The sequence below is a fragment of the Strix aluco genome, chromosome 9 (genome assembly GCF_031877795.1).
Source record: "Strix aluco isolate bStrAlu1 chromosome 9, bStrAlu1.hap1, whole genome shotgun sequence".
Classification (NCBI taxonomy): Eukaryota; Metazoa; Chordata; class Aves; order Strigiformes; family Strigidae; genus Strix; species Strix aluco.
Genome location: NC_133939.1, coordinates 29,597,442 through 29,617,430, shown reverse-complemented (window position 1 = coordinate 29,617,430; position 19,989 = coordinate 29,597,442). Strand labels below are relative to the sequence as shown.

Here is a 19,989-nt window from a genome sequence, read left to right as displayed (position 1 = left end):
ATGTGGGTTTTCATATTTTTTTGCCTTGGATAACCATTGAGAGATCCAATGAATTGTTCCTGTGCAGCAACAAATCGGTGAGGAAGAACAAAGTAGCATAGTGGCACAGATAAATCAGATTTAGGCATGGTAGTTTATTGAATCTAAATTGTGCCCAGTTGGCCCAAGAGCTATATAAGCAATCCATCTTGTGTTGATAATGGAGGTTCTTGAAATCCACCTGATGTTTGCATTATTAAATTTCAGCCTAATGAGCTCTGCTAATACATATTGAAGACAGTTGTAAGGAGTAGAATGTGAATCTGAGCGGGATAATTTGAAAGAAACATAAGCTGAGCATTTTACATGACTCAAGGGGTATATCTACAATTACACATATAACCAAAATTGAATTTAAATGGAATTTCTATTATCCTTGTCCTTTTACCAGGGAGAATAAAGTGTAAATGAAGTAAAAGTCTTTAGAGTTACTAGCAGTTTGTTTTTATTATCTAATTTAATAGAATCTTGTAATGATCTTCACTGGCAGAAAAGTTTTAATATTTCATGACTTTAAATGTAGTCTAAATATGTATAAAAGGATGTAAATGGGAACAGATGTCTATGTAATGACTTCTATCATTGTCGTAAGAGCACTGTTTAAGTTGTATATGTTAAGAAGGTGTAGCTACTGGCTGCAAAAAGACACCAGGGTCGGAAAGACCCCTTCAGACCCCACTCCTGAACTGAATTTTGTTTTCATAAATTACTGGTTGATTCAGTAGGTGGTGGGAGTAAGTATCTGCAAAACCAAGTAAGCGTTTGCTATTTGTGCCACAGTTTACAGTGATTTTATTACATAAGAAAGCCTGGTTTAAATTCTAAATTCTGTTTCTTTTTGGTTCTTTTCCTTTTGACATGGTGATACTTTTTAAAACTTAATATTTCATCAAGTATAATGCTATTAGAGACTTATTCTCACTTAGTTCACTCATCAGGCAGTGAGATGGCAATAAAAGAGAATGGCTCCTTTGAGACATTAATGCTTTGGAATAAATGATGTGCTAGAACAGAAATTTAATTAATTTACAGAGTATATTGATAGTCCCTTGTTACTGTGCTGTATATTTTTAATCTTCTTTAACATCTGTAGTAAAGTGTTTGAAAACCCCTGCAGTTGAGCAACTAGTAGATAATTAAGTAATAAGGGAAGAGGTTTCTAGAGGGAAAAAGATTCTTTTTAAAGAATACTGTCATAACATGAATAAAGTACTGCTGCTACGATTTGCAGTGAAGAGAAGATTGTATACTACCTAATTTAGTACTAAGTAATAGGTATTTGACTCCGATTTTAAATGCAACTCTGCATCCCTGAAAACATTGTTTTGTTTCTGTTTTATCCTCAAAAGAGTTCTAATGGATTACTCACTATGGTAGCAAATCTTTTTCTAAATGCACTGCATTTGTTTCTTCATAGTTCGATTTGGGGACAAGTAGGGTGGGGAGACTTCTGTTTAAGAAAATAACTCTTAAATGTCTTACTTAACAATAAATGAATGCAGAGAATTGTACTGAACTAATATTGCATGCCAAAATTATCCTCCATAATACTGTTTGTGCTCTTGTCTTAACTGTAGTAACATCTTGAAAGAAAATACAGTAAGAACCAAATTCTGTTCTTTCGTGCCCATCGACTTCATTGTGGGACCTACAAAAAGGAATCTGAAATTGGGATTAAACCCCAGGAAATGTTGATTGGCAAGATAAATGAACTAATTAGAACATTTGTTGTATTTCTTTTCTTTTTAGCTAAAGCAGATGAAGCATTGAAGGCTAAAGAGAGAAGCGAAGAAGAAGCGAAGAAAAAAAAGGAGGAAGGTAATGAATTTTTTTAATTCAGTAACAAACTAAAATCCAGTAAAGGCAGAAACTTATTTCTAAGGGACTAAGTTCCAGTGGGGCTGCGTGATTTTCTTACAAGGGCATCTGAAACGGCGATGGCCGGTCTGCCACTCCTTTGGTTCACCCCAGATCATCACCTGTAAGATTTAACAAGAACTGCTAAATGCACCAGAAATTTCAACCAGATTTTAAAAAAATATTTTAGCTGCCATTAAAGCAACCTAATAATTTGAGACAAAGCTATATGTTAAGACCTTCTGATTAGCCACTGGCTCGCGTGCTGGATATATTGTGTGATTAAAACAGGAAGCGCAGCAGTGAATTTTGTCTGTGTATTTAGTCTGTATGATGTCACAAAGTGAGCTAATCTGTTTCTCGATGAGATTTGGTGCACTGAAAGCTGGCAGGATCTGAGCTGTTTTCCTTTGTAATACAGTAGGTGGAAAGTTAATGTGTAATGCCTGGGTAATTAAAACAAATGTATTTTGCTTGTATGACGGTGAGTAATGGGAAAAGACATTTCCAACAGTGTGACGAAGCCAATGCAAACAATCGAAGGAGCCTCAAAGTTTCTCACTTGAGCTGTGACAGACATCCCTGTCTCAGAGAAAATATCTCACTTGTTCAGATTAAAAGGAATCATTTAACTGTGACATCCATTATTTTTTGCATTGACTTAAATGTAAAAAAATATAGTGAAGGTCTTCACATCCTTGCAGTGGTTTTACTCTAGAAATACATGCTGTGACACATTGGTCGCTGCAGTGAACTTTCTCTTCAGCATATTTGATTTAAATGATGATAGGTTTCAGGCTGTAACTGTTATTTCATACACTCAACAATCTCCATGTAACTGTGTTCCTGATTCTCCCTGCCCGGTGCCCCTCATCTACCTACCTGGGATTGCAGGGATGTTCACTCAATATTTTCACCACCCAATAAACAGGACGTAGGTTTGAAGATGAAATAATGTTTGAGGAGATCATGTGTTTTTCAGAGCTGTCCTTTTGCGGGATTCATTTACTGTGAAAATAAGTGTTGTGCCCAAATATCAGTCATATTTTGGTTAGGGCAAGGACATTGTGTATGGGGGAGAGTGATATGAAGTAAAGCTGTTTAGGACAGCTTGAAATTTAAGGAGAAATTAAGAGATTGAAATATTTTGAATTCCCAGTGTGATGGAATAACAAAATCATTAGGCTAAACCAGAACAGGAAAAGTCATGCTAAAGGGAAGAGGTAACAGGTTGCTTATGTAGCAAATGGTGAAAACACCTGAAGGGGACGGTAGCGATGTTTCCAATTTTACTATGTCATCTCGTCCAGTCTTTCCAAAACATCATCTTTCTTTCCAGTCTCTCTAATCTTACTGGAAAGTCTCCTTGTGTCTGCCCTCTCTTTTCCCTTCTCTGAGCACACCAAGTTGAACTTCAGGGTAAAGACAGGAGCTTTAATTTTGCATCTATCATGCCTTCATCTCTTCTCATCTCTCCTACACCATCCAGGTACCAGAGCCTGATTCTCCTTCCACTCACGCTATGTTTAACCACCACTATTTAAGAATCCAGCCAGTTTTCTGACAACAAGATTCCTCCTTATCCTGCTTTGTCACCCTTATTTTCCAGGAATCCTTCCTAATGACCAAGTGATCTCAAACAGTTAATCCCTGCTTGCATTTCTTTCCCCAAATTGACATTCCATATCTTGGTCTGAGCTGCTGCAGTCTTTTAGAGTTCCAAAGGCTCTGAACTTTTACGTATTTATTTGATTTTTGGAACAGGTCATTAGTGAATTTTTTGAATTAGGAAAATACATCCTACCTGTTTCCACGTTGCCATCTATTCTTAGGTACTGACTTCAGGTGCTGTTTGATTACAATCAAATTTCTCCATTTTTCTTCCTCACCCATTTTCTTCTTTAGCTGGAACTGCAGCCTCAATAATTTCTGAAGGCAATTTAAAGCTTATTTGCACTTCAGATACAAACAAGCTTCTTTAAATCCACATGTGTGAATGAGAAAATTAAGTATACTTTTCAGGTCTTATTCAACTGGTTTCTATCCTACAGGATTTATACGTTTTTACATGATTTCCCACCCCCTTTTTGTTTCTAGATTTAGATGTCTTTAATAAGCTCCAAATTGTGGGACTTACAGTGAAGTAGGCTAAGTATGTATTTCAAAACTCTAATGTAATCTCTATTAAAAATTCATGCGATTGATTCCCTTTATTTGGTTTTGGTTTTGGTTGAGTTTTTTTTTCCTGAAAATAGTTGAAAACATTGTTTTGCATTATCAGGTAAATCCAAAGCAATTAACACGTCCTGACTGCTTAAAAAAACCCATCCATAATTCCCCAAATTCACACATCTGACAGTGGATGTCATTGCCACCTCTGGTTCTTCAGTTTAATCCTGTTCTAGCACACTTTTACCAGCTTTAGGAGCTAATGCTCTGTTTGGTGCTAACCACTATCCACCCACTGGGCTCAGCTTTGGAGGACTGGTTAATTTGGCAGTCAACTTTCACTCATACCAAGTTCCTGGTAATTATAGGCTTATTCTGGTCCTGACAAAGTTGTTGCTGCTGGCTCTGCACAGTTTTAGGTTTAATGTTCAAGTCTTACTGAGTATCTTCTACCCGAAGCTCCTGCTGTGCTTGACAAAAATGAAAAATACCATGTAATTATCTCTGAAAAACTTGAACTAATCAATTGCATTTCTCTCTCTGTTTGAAAGAGGTTGGAGGTGTTCACATGTAATAAATTTTTAGTTTAATGATGTTTAAAAAACAGTGAAATGGATGCTAAGCTTCTTCCACTTCAAAGAGTATTGGGCAATCGTTACATCTGAAGGAAGCACTTTATGTTAATTTTCTAATGATATTAGCTGGGGTGCACTGCAGGAATTATGATGATAGACACACTGATGCTCCTGCATCCCATCTGGATGGGAAGGCTCCAGGAGTGTCCCCAAAATGAGTATTGCCACCATCAGGAGGATATTAAGCTCTTGGCATAACTCCTTAAATAGACCATTGGGTATGAAAGAGGTCTTTTTGTCTGTAGGACAGGAATCCAGGATGCTTTAAAATAAAAATAAGTCCCAAGTTTGGAATGACAGCGCTTCAGAGCGGTGCTCCCCTCGTGCAGCTGAGCGTGACGATTCCTCAAATACTTTGCAATGTATCTAATATAGTGTCCAGAACACTTGCAAAATAAAATATACTTCCTCTAATTTGTCTTGTGGATACGGTAAGCAGAGTGGGTTTATATAAATATAATAAGATTTGGGACATGATTTAGAAATCTATCTATGATGACTTTCCATAGGGAGTAGACACCAGCGTGCCATCTGTGCCTTTAAAAAGATTCCCTTGCACTAAAAAAGGCATCACAACGTACATTTTATATATATAAAAATAAAACCCAGTAAAAATCAGTAACTGCAAATGGAAAAGCCAACACATGTATATTCCCAGTATTTTGCTCTCCTAGCATCTTGTGGCTCACTGATGTTAATTCCCTCTTTTCTTAGTAGCAAGGGGCCACTCATAAGATCAGGGCTCTGAATACAGTTGTTTTGCTCTCTTCTGTAACACAGCTTCCATCTGCCATGCACAGGCTTTCGAGAGCTTTCTAGGAGGATTAGGTGGAGCAAGATTGTATGACTCTCATCTTAATAAATTAGTTAGAAATCTAGAATTATTAAACTGTTTTTCTGTTCCTGTGCCGTTGTGTTCTTGCGGGAGAAGTGGTCTCTGTCCTGTGATGGCTCCAGATGGCTCAAAGTTCAGGAGATCTCTTTTCTGACTTGTCTGCAAGATGCTAATTGAAATCTTAAATTCCCCTTCCGATCATTTAAATGAACTGTGAATGGAAAGAGCTCCTTTTCTCTGCCACAGCGCTTGGAAGAGACTGGGGTAGAAGTTTCTTCAGATATTTTTGCTTCTCCTAACTTCTTCCGAAGTGATTATTCTACTTGTCCCCATGGTGGCTGTTGCTCCAAGACTGGCCGGCCATCAGCTGCTGGTGGGAGGTGGTGAGCATCGCTTGGGCTTTTTTTATTCTTCTTTCCTTCGGTTATTAAACTGTGTTTATCTCAACCCACAATTGATTTTATTTTTTTTCATTTTTTCTGCCTGTTCTGTCCCCTGTCGTGCTGGGGACAGTGAGCAAGAGCTGTGTGGGTGCTTATCTGCTGGCTGGGGTCTTTACCCCTCCATCATCTGGCTGTGCTGCTGTGCTACAGGGTTCGCTCGCTGCCCGGAGGGTCTGTTCAGAAAGGCTGGAGGGAGATGATATATATGATCATATAATCATCCATCGGGGACTGATCTGGGGTTGGTTATGAGGTGGGAATATGCAACTAGAAGACAGTCACCTAAGCCTGTTGCGTTAGATGACCCCCCTACTAACCCATGGTTCTTTTACGGTGTATGAATTACCACGGTGCTATATTCAGAATGTAACGTTTAGGGAGATATATAGAAATATATTTTATGTAATAGTGATAAGGATGGTATTTTAGTAGATGCTCAGTGTTTCTGGTCTAGGGATCTCTACCAAGTCTCTCAAAATTAAGTTATGAGCTCTGCTGAGTTAAAGCTCCGTGTATCTTTCACGACTTCATACAGGACTAATTTCCCTCGACAGAATTGCATTACACCCGCTGACCCAGGCGCAGTCAGCATCACGGCTGAATTGATATTACTCACCTGGAGATAGAGGCAGCTGAAAAAATAAAGCATCTTTCCCAGGTTCCAGACATCCCAATTCAGCTCTGAGTCTGTGCGGTGAAGTCTCTTTGGAACTGGAAAAACTACTTCATAAAACATCATAAGTTTATCTTAAAATACCTCAAGTTGGCTTTTCTATCTTTGAGAAAAAACATGTTTAAAGCTGCCAGTTCTCACTGCTTCAAAGGCAATTTTGCGAATTTTGGGTTAGTGGAATAATATCTATCAGTAAGGAAAATTTAAAACAGTTTTCCAAGTGACAGGAAGTATTTAATTAATGTCTACGCAATGATAATTCAGGGTCTACCTACAAAATGTAATTTGGGAAAATTACCCTTCTTTGAATCCATGGCTGTAATGAATGTCAATCAAAATCAAAATGTTCCAAAAATTTAGTTTGTTTTACTTTGGGACTATGGGATGCAAAGAGGAATTAGTCTGTGCTCAAAGTTAATCCTACTTGGAGAAGGTGTGTATGATACTGAAGAAGAGGAGGCAAATGGCCAAGCGGGACAGCCCGGGCGTGCGTTGTCCAAGAGGGAAGGAAGGGGAAGGATGAAGGGGCCAAACCAGCCCTGTGCCCCCTTTACACCCCGGTGCCCAATTTTGGAGCCGGGCACATGGGAGAGCGATTCCACCCACCGCGTTTAAAATCAAAATGGGAGATTTGCTGTAGAAATTGGAGAGACAGGCTCCCAGCTGGGGGCCGGGGGCCCCGGCGGCTCCTCGGGGTGAGGTGATTGGGTCTCCACTTGCACAAATTTGCAGCGTATGTTTTGAAAAATACATGCGTGTTTTTTTCATTACGTCCCATTGTGAGTGGCTCATATGCTAGCAATTGCTTCGCCGACAGGGATTATAAAGGGCGACTATGGAAAGGCGAAGGGACAAAAAAAAAAAGGGTTGGTTAGTGAATTGGAAACAATGGTAATTTACAGCGAAAGCAGGAGGAAAATTTCTTTTCAATTTATTAATAAGCACCATAAAAACTGTCCTGTGGTGTCTTTGAAATAGTTGTAAGGATGTTATACTGTTCAAAAATGAATAGAAAATGTTTCCTGAAGAGAAGCTTGTTAAGTAAAATTCATCAATATGTCTGAGGGGTCAGCTACCAATTAAGAACAAAATTCTTTAATTTCACTGGAAAAGAAATGGTCTTGCTAAATCGTGTATCAAGCATTTAAGCGTAACAAGCCCATGTGAGATAGCCAGAGAAACTGCACAATGGAAACCACCAGTTTTGTGTAGTTTTGGTCCCATGCGTATTTACAAACAAGACATTCATCCTTCTTGCATTCATCGTGGTGCGTGTGCTAGAGCGTGTTCCCTTTCCCATCGCAACCACGCAGCTTCCATCTGCTGGGTACCGTTGACATCTTTTGCTGGAAAAAAGAGCTTTTTGCAACTTGTCTTAGTTCTGACTTCCACCTACAGCTTCTGTAGCCAATTTTGAACCCTCTTTGATTTGCTCTTTTGTAATTCACAGCTTCCCTATAGCTGCTTGGAGGTGTGACTCAGGTGGACAGCCATGCACTTCTACTTTCTCCTATTCCCAGCATTCCCATGCTTTGTACAAAAAGCGTTGCGATTATTATACACACTTTAGACTGATAGGTTTTGTTTTCTTTTCTATTTTTGGTTATGTAGAGAGCAATTTAGTGTATTTTTGATCATTAAATTCTCACTGGATTAGCTTCTACTGCATAAGTGGGGGGGGGGGGGAAGTGATAAATCAATTCTGTTTGATTTTTTTTTTTTTTAAATTCACACAACTATTTTATTATGTGCATAATTGTTCAGAGTGATTCCCTGCCCGCTCCCCCAAGCCCTTCTGGTTGAAATGTTAATAATGAAATTGTTTAAGTCCTGCAAGGAGTGTGCAGTTACAAAAGTTGCCCTGTGTTTTGGCAGTTGTTGCCTGATGAACCTTATTCTGTCTTCATCTTCAAACAAGAGTGCCTATAATATCTGTAGATTCATCAATAAATTAGAAACCATTTTCAAATGTCATTTTTAAAGAAAAAAGTCTGCCCCCCCCAAATCTAAATTTTGAATTTTCAAAAAATTTTGAATTCTCCCAAGATTCACCATTTGATGGTTTTAAATATAACTCTCCAAAAGGAAATTTCTGAGCTGTCAGCTTGTGTAGGCAGCACGTGCCTGTGACACCGCTGTAACCTTTACTCAGAAGTTGAGCTTCCTTGCTGCAGCAAGCAAAACCGACCGTGCAAATAAAGCAATTGTTTCTCAGCCCATGAAAACTGGTTATTCACCCCCCACCCTATGGCGAGGATGTCTTAACATTACTTTTATTGTAATTTTATTGCCAAATCAGGTGTGAGATTAGATGTTGGATGTTACATGTAATCTGCTCGGAAATCAAATTATTTGACCTCCAAGCCCACCAATGCCCCCTCCTGCTGGTTTGCTGTTAAATATGCAGCGTTTTCCTGTCATGAATACAAATCGAGGACAAATTAGAATCTACAGACAGCTGACCTGAGCTCCAGATTAGAGACTGGGGGCTTGTGCTGTTTTAAATGTTTTAATTACCATAGTCCCTATAGCCAGTTGAAGGACACACACCAAAATGATTTTTTTGTGACAAAAAAGCAAAGAAAGAAAGAAAAAGGCTCCCTCCGTCTCATTTGAATTTTTCAGTTTGATTACATTTGCACTTCCATTGGAGCTATGCTAATTTGCTGCATGAAATTAGGTCTATTAACAAAAAACGCACTACTTTTACATGAGTATTTTCAATGGAGGGCTTTTCTACTTTGTTTTTGTTTACTTGTTTCCATTCGGGACTGCCTGAAAAATGACATCAGAATCTTAAGGGGATTTTACTGTCAAACTTGATTTTCACTCCAGGCCTGACAAGCCAAATTCAAAGTAGCTGAAATGGGTAATAGCAATAGTTGAAATAAAGCACACGACGTGCTGCGAGAGGAAAATTCAGATGTGTTGGGTTGCATTACTATGAGATTTTGGGATCGTTTCTCTTAGTATACCACGCATACTAATATTTTTAAATTTTCAATTTAAAATGCATCTTGTCACGAAGCACATGTTCTGCAGTTGTGTGGGGAGGAGGCGCTGGGGATGCTGCTGCGCAGCCGGCACTCGCAGCAGTGCTGTCCGCGACGGAGATGCACATGCAGAAAGGTTTACATCAGATAATGAGGAAAAGAAGTTTATTAGAATGCAGCTAAACATGGTTTGTTCTTTTGAAATCAATCAATAGGTAAATCGATGTGACGGTGGTGCTTGCGCTAGGGCGGGTATTGTCCTGATGCCTTTATCCTGGAATTTGCATTTTCTGTTTCTCGTGTGTGTTGGCCCAGTGTTGAATTGATTAGTTATGCCTACCCAGTAAGCAGTGAAACATTTTTATATACTCTGGGGAAATAAATTTGGCAGAAAATCAGCATGAGTAGATTTAATTATCACTCTGAGACCTTTTCCTTTTCTGGCTTAGTGATCCTGAAACTCTGTGTGTTTCACTGAAATCTGTGTGGACGCTAAGCTTCGCTTCCCAATTTGTTCCTCCACGCAATGATAAGCCAAGCAATTACTGGTTTATTGATTTTTCATCATGGCAAATTTAAAGTTGATTTTTTCCTGAAAAGGCAGGGGTGATTAAGTGTTTCCCCTCGGTTTAGTACAAGAGAGCTATGTGGCAGAATCTAATATCCTGAGGTCAACCTCTGCAGGCAGATAATACGGTGTCTTGGCCACGTGTTATGGAGAGAAATCAGGGCTACAAATGTGATAGGATATATGTGGAGACAGTTTAATTTGTTCCATTTATATGAACAAGTCATGTGGCACATGCTTGGAAAATATCATTTTGAATAGGCTTGGAAATGAAGCCCACGTGGGCAGGAGGAACGAGTGGATGCAAGCAAGAGAGGCATTAAAGCATTTAGCACCAGGAGACAATTGTCCTTTAAACAGAGAAATAAAACAAATCTCTGATGTGTTAGTCACAGATTTTACTGAGCTGTACGTGCTGCTTTAGTGACACCTCTGTTGCAGGTTTAGCCTGGCATTAGCAAGGAAGTTAAACTCTTCAAGCCCAAAGAAGACGGGGCTTGTATCTGAAGTGTTCTCGCAGCGGTCCTGGCAGGGAACGCCCCCAACCTTTTCGGGCAGGTTTTGGAACATGTGGATTAACAGGATTTAAATCAGGGCAGGAAAATTATGCATTGCACAACTGATATGATGTGTCTCTGTAGCCTATATGGACTTTTAAACCAATATATTTTATGGATTTCATTAAATTAGCATATATGTGCACACAGGTGATTTTAAAGTATCTTTTCTCCTGTCTTTATATTTCATATCAAATAGATATGTCAATCTAGTTTAAAATATTTTAAAAAGAAAGATAACTTGCCTCTACTTAAGGAGTCATTTTGATCAGTTTGGGAAGAATCTCAACATTTTCTCAACTACCTTCTGCCATTTAACTCAAAGCTGCCAAGGGACAGCATCAGTAAGGGGTTGCCATGAAGGAAGGGTAGAGAAAATGAAATGGTAAATGTTTAACTAATTGATGGGATATGTATGGAATGTGGTTTATATAAATGCAATGGGCCCAAGTTGTAATATTTGAATCCAGATTTTCAGTGCCTCAAAGTCTGGATTTGGTTTGGCTAAAGCGTTATCATTAAACCAGCGTGAATCCTTGTCCTGACTCAACCCCACACATTGCATAGTCTCGGAGCTACATGTTTGTGTTGGAAGCCTCTTGTTCTACCGTTTCAGCTTCTCTCAGTAGTATTATTAGAAATTCAGAAGAAGACGACATTCAGATAACTCCCTTTTGACTAAATATTGTGAATAAAATGCTATTTTACTGAGTAAGACAGTTTAATTAGATATTGAAAGCATCAGAAGATTTGCTTCTACTGTGCCTTCTGTGTGTGTGTGCTGCCTGGTATTTCACCAGCGTGATGCAATTACTGCTGTCCTTGAAGCTCGTACCGCCTTTCTGAACTCTCCGTGGCACCAAACTGAGATCAGAATTTCCTACCAGAAGTTTTCTGTAGCTAGACGGAGCTGCACGGAGTGCTCCTCTCTACATCCTACCCTGCCTGGCTTACCGAGCAGGATGAATTCATCCCAGTGCCTTGGCTACAGCGGGTGCCTTGTAAAGCCTGCATGGATTTTGGGAGATGGGGGGGTCATGGAAGAAAAGTTAGTATGCACAAGAAAGCCTGGAGGACTCAACTTTTAGAAGATCCCTTAATTATAAATTCTGCACATATCCCAAACTATAAGCTCTATTTTTTTATACTCATCTTTAACCTGTTGGACAAGAGTTCTCACATGGAGAATCTATCCAGGAGTTTATTGGTGGCAAAGCAGCCATTTCACTTAACACTTCCTTTAGTAAAAGTTAGAAGCCTGTACCTTGATGTAATTGATATTAAAAACACAGGTTGAATCTGCTACCAAAAGATTTGATTGCATGAGGTCAAGCTGTGTAGCTGTAATAAGTTAAAGTGCTTTACTCAATGATACAGAAATATATTAGGATGCCCTTAAGTTCATTAGTTACTGCCTTAGGTCATAGTTTATGTTCCATATATTTTATTGAAGTTCATTGTTATGGCAGTGCCCTGAACTCAGTCTGTTAAGTCTCCAGATTATTTAGTATAGATAATATATTTAGTATAGATACATGATTTTTTTTTTAACTCTCTTATCAAAATTGTAAATTCAAATCTTTCCAGTTTTGCCTTCATAATGGTAGATTTTAAGCAAAGTGTAAGTCTCTGCAGCTCCACCCTTTGTGTCCCTTGTGTGCGAATGTTGCTTCATTAGTCTGACACAAACACCTGGTGTTGCGCTTCCAGTCTCTGGAGGATGTTTCAGCATCTGGCACACACTGTGATCTTTTTTTATGTGTGTTTAATCTTTTTATTGACGTTTTATAATTAAAAGTAAGCAGAAACAAATCAAGGATAATATAAAAATGGGAAGTTTTGTGCAGTTGCGGTGGCGTAGTGCAGCATATTAGGGAAAGCATCCAAATAATAACAAAAAATGTGAAAGATAAAATTGCAGTATGAAACGTGGCATCTTTACTGGCCATTCTCTCTGGCCGTATTCTTCCTCAACAGAGGAATCCGAAGGGGATCAATAGACCCCCATAGATAATGGCTATTTAAGTAATCAATTCCAGGCTTTTTATTAAGCCTTCTGTTATTAAGAATTACTTTTAAATGTGTTTCTTAAATTTTAGACTGCTTTGTGCCTGCCCATCATCTTCTGCCCCTTTGTATTTCATCCCTCCCTCTCTTCTTTCCCTGGAGAGCCCTCCCTCGGTCTAGGCGCCCCGTCCTGCTGCAGGTTGGTCCCTGGGGATTTGCTGCCGGGTGTGATGCAGTCGGGTTGCACCGGTGCTGCTGGTGCTTCAGGCACCCGTACCCCGGCCAAGGGGTTGTGCTCCCTCCTCTGCCACTCACCTTGGTGGCCAGCAGGTCAGGGAGGGGATTCTCCCCCTCTACTCCGCTCTCGGAGACCCCCCTGCAGTGCTGGGTCCAGCTCTGGGAGCACCAACAGCAGAAGGACACGGACCTGCTCGAGCGGGGCCAGAGGAGGCCACGAAGATGCTCGGGGGGCTGGAGCACCCCCCTGTGAGGACAGGCTGAGAGAGTTGGGGGGGTTCAGCTGGAGAAGAGAAGACTCTGGGGAGACCTTAGAGCGGCCTCCCAGGACTGAAAGGGGAGGGACTCTTGATCAGGGGGGTAGGGATAGGATGAGAGGAAATGGTTTTAAACTGACAGAGGGGAGATTTAGATGAGATCTAAGGAAGAAATTCTCCCCTGTGAGGGGGGTGAGGCCCTGGCACAGGTTGCCCAGAGAAGCTGTGGCTGCCCCCTCCCTGGAAGGGTTCAAGGCCAGGCTGGACGGGGCTTTGGGCAACCTGGGCTAGTGGAAGGTGTCCCTGGCCATGGCAGGGGGTGGGACTGGATGGGCTTTGAGGTCCCTTCCAGCCCAAACCATTCCGTGATTTTCCCCCACGCTGGGGGGCCTCGAGCAGCCGCCGGCCGCAGTGAGCGGGATGCTCAGCAAACCACGGGATGGAAGGAGTCACGGACTCTCCAGCTCAGTTTGAGCGTTTGCACGTGGCCAGGGTAGCTTGGATTTGGAAGCCCCAATTCAGCTTGGTCTTAACAAGCACTTGACTTAACAAAATGTATTTCTGCTTTCATAGCACCAGCAAAGTTCCCAAAAGAGTGGGTAGGAAGGTCTGTTGGAACAGCACATTTCTTTATTGGCAAAATTTGGCAAGGAAGGAAAAGAAAATGCTCTTGCTCTTAAAAAGTATGTTTTCTTGAATAATTTTGAATTGGGAACCACTAATGTAGTGAAACAGCACATTCTTCGTGTCATTGCCAGGGTTAAGTTTATTCATGTGTGTTTTTATAACGCTGGTCACATGATATTACAGTTTGTAATTTTTTCTGTGTACTGAGTTAGAAGGAATTGATTAATTACCTCCTTAATGTCTGATTCCAGTCACTGTACTGGGCACATGACCTTGACACCACTGGGAAGGGGCGGGACGGTTCTGTAAGGTGTTTTGTCAGGAAATGCAGAGGCTGTGCTGCAAAATATCAACATTCTGCAGTATGTGCAGAAAGAAATGATTTAGAGAAAACTTTCTACTGCTACTGGAATGCTCCTCTGAGCTATTGTGTAACCTAAAGCATTGAAAAAATATAGGGGGAATAAACGGAATAAATAAAGAGGGAAATTGCCTATGGATGTCTCTAGCCCAGCTGAGGTTTCAGATCAGGCATTTAAAAGGACAAAGTCAAGTCCCACCAGTGAAATCATGCTTGAGTTTTACATGAAGGACATCATACATGTGGTGTGACAGCATTTAAATCCAAGGTTGACATTAATAAAGTTTTAAAACATCAGTGATCTGGGAAGTTAAAGATATGGGAAATGATATCCCATTTGGCTATGGCAATATATGGGCATCTTTCAGAAGTGGAAATGCCTGTGCCAGAAGGGGAAGAGCGGGGGGACTCGGTAAGGACACAGGGAAGATTTTTGGCTGTTCAGCATTGTTAACTTGTGGAGGTTGCACAGTGTTTTGGGTAAAAATATCCCTTTATCAATAAAGAGTCATTTGTTGGTAGCAGGGCTGGAACAGTGGCAAAGATATTGAGGAATGTGATCAACTTAAATATTTGTTAAATTCACAGCCTAACCCTAGGTAAGCACAAAGCCCTAGGCCAGCTGCCCTTAAGGTCCTAAAAAGCAATAGTTGTCATTTTTAGAAATACTTTAAGCAAAAACTGTCAAAAGAACAGTGTGAGGGTTTTAGGAAAAAAACTGGGATAGATTGATTTTTTCCTACGATTATTTTAAGACCATTTGAGTCAATTCTTGCTGAGGTGAGTAGGTTGAGCTGGGGGGTGTCCGTGGGGCGGGGGTGTCCATGAGCTTCCCTGAGCTCTGCCCTGGGGGCAGCGGGACGGACAAGGGCCACGTCCACCCCAGGGCACCTCGAGTGGCATCTCCTCCTGCTGATGGGCTGAACAAACCTGATTGTTTGCAATCAAGTGGAATTTGGAGCCATTAGGAATGTTGTCACCGTGATTTAATTAGACAAAGATTATCAGGGGCGGTGTGCATTAATCTAATGCAATGAAATCACCGTTGGAACCCGACTGGTTTGTCACAAGCATCCAATGCTTGCGGGGACTGGGGTTTCTTGGAGGGGGGAATAAGTGGAGGAGAGAAAACTGATCTTGCAATTTCTGCAGCACGTAATATTTCATGTTTGCTGGAGAAATCCTATGCTTGTACACCTTTTTTTCCCCCCCGTGCTTTTCTAAGGTTGCCATTTGTATTGTGCTTTTCAAATTTTGTTTACTGGGTTTCTGGCTGCAGGTTGTCTGTGTAAAATACGGTTTTGAAGATGAAGTTCTAAAGGGAATAAAGCAAATACAATAGATGGAGTGGCCGTTTGTCAGGAAACCTACAGGAGCCATTAAATGCTGTTTTCCAGTTTAGGTGTTGTAAAAATGAGAAGTGTGCTAATATAGGGCTCTATTGATCAGGAAAGGTCCCCAGTATCTCCCACTAGGAAACATTATGTACTGCGCTGAGTTCCTTCACGAGATGGCCAATCTGTCCTCAAAATGTCTTGGATGCCTTTTACCCACTTGCTGTCTGGGTTTATGTAAAAAATTGTGAACCAGAATGGAAGTTTCATGAGCAGAAAATAGGGTTGTGTTGATACGAAATAGCCTTTGACTATGAAGGCTTCTTCCTGAATGCTTGCTGTGATTCATGCACACAAAAGGTGGGCTCTTCCAGATATACTTTTAATGCATACTTGTACTCTGCAGAACTAAATTTTTGAGGAAAACTTTTTAAAAAATAAAAATTCCCTTTATTAGATTTATTTAAATTAAAATGAAGTGGTCTGGCCATTAGCAAGATGTTCAACCTGCAGATCTCTCAATTTAAAAAGCTTATCCTCTGTGATTACAGAAACAGCAAAGAAAAGGGCAAGGATCCGTGAGTTTTTTATCATAAATGTGGTATATTTTAGTGCTCACCAGCGTTGCATGCAGGGCTGGGATCGTGTTTCCCAAACTTCTTGTTGGTGCACAGGCACATTGACTTGCAGGGACGGGGTTTCCAATCCGTAGGAGCCAGAGTCCCTGGAAATAGGGTTCCTGGGGATGAAACTGAGCACAGGCAGCTTAAAAACAACACATAATTAGGGTAAGTGCTGAAGCTCGGCAAGCTCACAACTCCTGAGATGATAGGATTTCAACTGACACTGCAGCCTCTGAAGAAAAAGTGTGGAAGCTGATTAATTTACCCGATTGCAGTTCGATGCTAGAAAAAAGTGGAAACACAGATATTGGTGGTGTAACAAACACACAGCTCCTACGTGTTGGTGTTGCCTGTATTTGCTTTGAGCCAGCTCCCTGTTATGGAGGGATGGGTGCTGCTTGGGCTATTGCCGCTCTCGTTCAGTGTTATGGACACGTGTACCTCACCTGGAAAGAAGAATGTTTTATTTTAATCCTTCTGTTTGCATATGAATAGTCTAAAATTGGGGTTTTTCACACATTGACTGAAAATCCATGGAAGAGAGAAGCAATGGCCAAAGCCTGCGAATGGTTATGGGGAAATTCTAAGAGAATTGAAGGAAAAGTAGATTAAAAATAACAACTTTCCCTATCATCTGTGCAAGTGTGTTGCTGTGCCTCTATATTAAAATACAAAGCAGCGTTTGTCTCTTTTCCAACGTGTTTTATGAAGGGAAAAAATTACAAATTTTCTCCTGGAATGAAGCACATTAATACATGGGATCCTTTAAGGAGAGCTATAACATCAACAACATGTGCATAAATATTAAAATAATTTTGAAGCTGGTAATTTGAGTAACTTTATTTTAGGAAATACAGCAGGTATAATTAAAGTTTTACTTTTTCATCTGTAAAGATACCCAAGCAGGTAAAGTGCTAAGCAGGTTCTCCCTCCGTAAGTAGATAGTGCTGGTTCAAAGCTACGAACTCCACTAACAAATAGGTATTTTGCTTTCCTGGGTTTGTACCATAAGTCAGTGCATTTCATCAGCATCATGTTAGAAAATATTTTATTTCAAATCCTTTCAAAGACTTCTTTTTTTTTGGATGAAAAATTAGCACGTTAGTCCTGTTTTATTGCTGTCTTTGAAAAGGTGTTTGAGGTGGGGCACACTCATACAAGCCAATTGCAGACCATCAAATACCCAGTTTTTAACTACTTCTAAAAGTGAAAATACATATAAACTTATGGTCTCTCGCACAGGGCAATTTATGACTTTTTTTACAAATTAAAAGTCTTGAAATTGTCTTCAAAATTTAAGCCAGATGAAAAATCAAAATGGCTTCAGTACTTCATTAATGTTGGGTATTTTACTGTCGTCTTTATGGCATTTATTTGTGCTAAAGGATAAGTCTGAGACAAGCATCAGTTAAGGTAATGGGATTGTAAAGCAATCACGTAATTAGTTATCTGACTTCAATCATTTTAAAAAAGAATTTATAGCTATGTATTGAAAAGCTGCTTTTAAAAGGGAAAATAAACAGCAGTGTATGTAAGGAGTGGGCAGCAAAAGGGACGGGAGTCCTTGTCTTGGAGAGTAAAAAGATCTGATTTTTCAGTCCTCTCACGAGCCTGTTGAATAATCCCAGGCAGCAAAGATGGAGCATGAGGAGAGTGGTCAGAGATCTAGAAAATACGGGTGGTGGACAGCAGGTGATGGGACTGGATTTATTTTGTCCAAAGAAAAGGGAAGGGGGGGAGATGCTTCCAGTTGGATCGTAGGGAGAAAGCTGCTCTGACAGAGCGGGGCAGGACGTGCAGACACCACACGCATGGCCAAGGTAACCATCATCTCCTCTACCTTGGGCATTCATTCTGTCTATTAAAAGAAAAAAAAAAAAAACAAAAACAAAATTTGTCCTGCTTAGGAGGAAGCTATAAGTGTATTTTTACTGCTTCTTTTTAAAAATAACAAAAAACCCCAAACCAGAAGAAAGCTCCAGGGTAGGGGGGACTGTGAGATGTTGGTTTCCAGTTGTGATAATAACAATATACAGAAATGTGCAATCTGGAGATGTGCTTGTACCATTGCAATATACAGGTATTTTGTCTGATTTAGCAAATTATTCAAGAGTATTCAATTTTCAATTATTCATTTTGAAACAATCTGGTTTTAGGAGCTGACATCTTGGACTTGCTGTTCTGTATTGCAGAATTCCTCGGTTTAGGTACCAAGAAAAGAGCATCCTTCTGGCAGTTTCTATATATTTACTTATTTACCATATAAAATCCAGAATTCTGCAGAGGTAGAAGGCATATTTACCCATTCATTAAGTATTTCACTTAAATTCTGAGGTTTGGTCTTTAAATTTCCATTAATTTGCACTGTTTGGTCTATTGAGGTTTTCATTTGTCAAAATTGTTAGCTCTTGGGTATTAGTTACGCAAATATTGATGTGTAGCTTTGGCCTGTTAGCTATCAATTGAAATCAGAAAATCAATAGACTTAATAGCTCCTCATTACAGCGTTGATGCATTTGCAAGGCTGAGTCGCATATTGTCAGGGAACAATCAATTCAGTCAAAAACTATTACACCGTCACCGCCAGAAACAGTTTCATAATGTTTTGGTGTGTTTATAGTTGACCTGAGCTTCCACAGTGGCTCTAGACATAAAATGACACTTTTTGAGGGCATTTTTTTGGTGGTGATAGCAGAGACTCAGCAAACTCATGACATGCTGTCCCATGGTGAGTCCTGGTGTGGTTTACAGTGGTTTAAACAGGTTTTTTAGGTAAAGACTCTACTTTCTGGCTTCTAGCAGGAATGCAAATTTCCAAGAGCTGTTAGCTGTGTTGTTTGTGTCTGTGATGCAAAGGGAGAACCTCAGAACCAGAGTGGTGCTCCCATTGCTTTAGAAGCAAATAAAGAAATAAAGAAATCAATTTACCAGCTGGAAAATTATTAAATAGTATAGATGCTTCTGTGGGGTTTAAGTTGTGAAAATTTAAAGCAAAGCTGTTTCTAAGTAAAAGGGAGAGAGCCTTTTAAATTCTGAGTGGAGTTTTGGGGAGAGGGTTTCTTTTCCCTTTTAATACATTTTTATGAGGGGCAAAACTTGTGATGTCTTATTTTAATCTCAGTATGTTTTTTCTCTTCCCAAAAGCTGTAGCTGTGGTGAAGCTGCTGCTGCCCCAACTTACCCGAGATACAGGTTTTGATCTGCCTGGGGATCTTTGGTTTGATTCTGGGGATCAACTTTTGAGATTTTGAAAAGAGTTGCCTTGTGAACTATAAATGAAGGATTATGGTTTCCAAGTCCATATTTTAAGGCTCCTGAAATAAGAAAAGGACAATCTGCAGGTGGGGGCTTTCAGAGACGCTGTGTGTGGTGGGGCTCGCCCTGCCCCATCAGCCTGGTGTCGCTGGAGGAGCACTCAACCTGATCATTACTCCGTTTAAAAAAAATAAGGATTATTTTAACTTAAAGATGTGCATACTATGTAATCTCTCATGTGCTTATTGAACTCTACCGATGGACTGATCGTTAGTGTACAAACAGCTGCTTTCATTCTCCTTCTGTGTCGATACAGCGTGATGGAAATGGGGCCCGGTGATTTCTGCCGGGGTCCGGTGCTTGCAGGGCTTTCTGAAAAATGACAGTAGAAAATTATCTGCATTTTGAAGGGATGCTTCTTAAAAGTTGTGTCTCATTTAAGATCATTTTGCTATTTTAGTTGTTTAGTTATAAGGAACATGCTTCATAATTAAACATTATGAAATAGAGAGTTAAAAA

At 40.1% G+C, this 19,989-nt stretch overlaps 1 protein-coding gene across 1 annotated transcript in view; it reads left to right on the top strand.

Moving 5' to 3' along the window:
• The window catches only part of RSRC1 (arginine and serine rich coiled-coil 1), a 173,479-nt gene that overhangs the window by 137,452 nt on the left and 16,038 nt on the right, over positions 1–19,989 (top strand). The window contains exon 7 of the mRNA XM_074833870.1: positions 1,789–1,857. Coding sequence (XP_074689971.1) covers positions 1,789–1,857 — 69 coding nt within the window. The remainder of the gene's footprint in view (positions 1–1,788; positions 1,858–19,989) is intronic.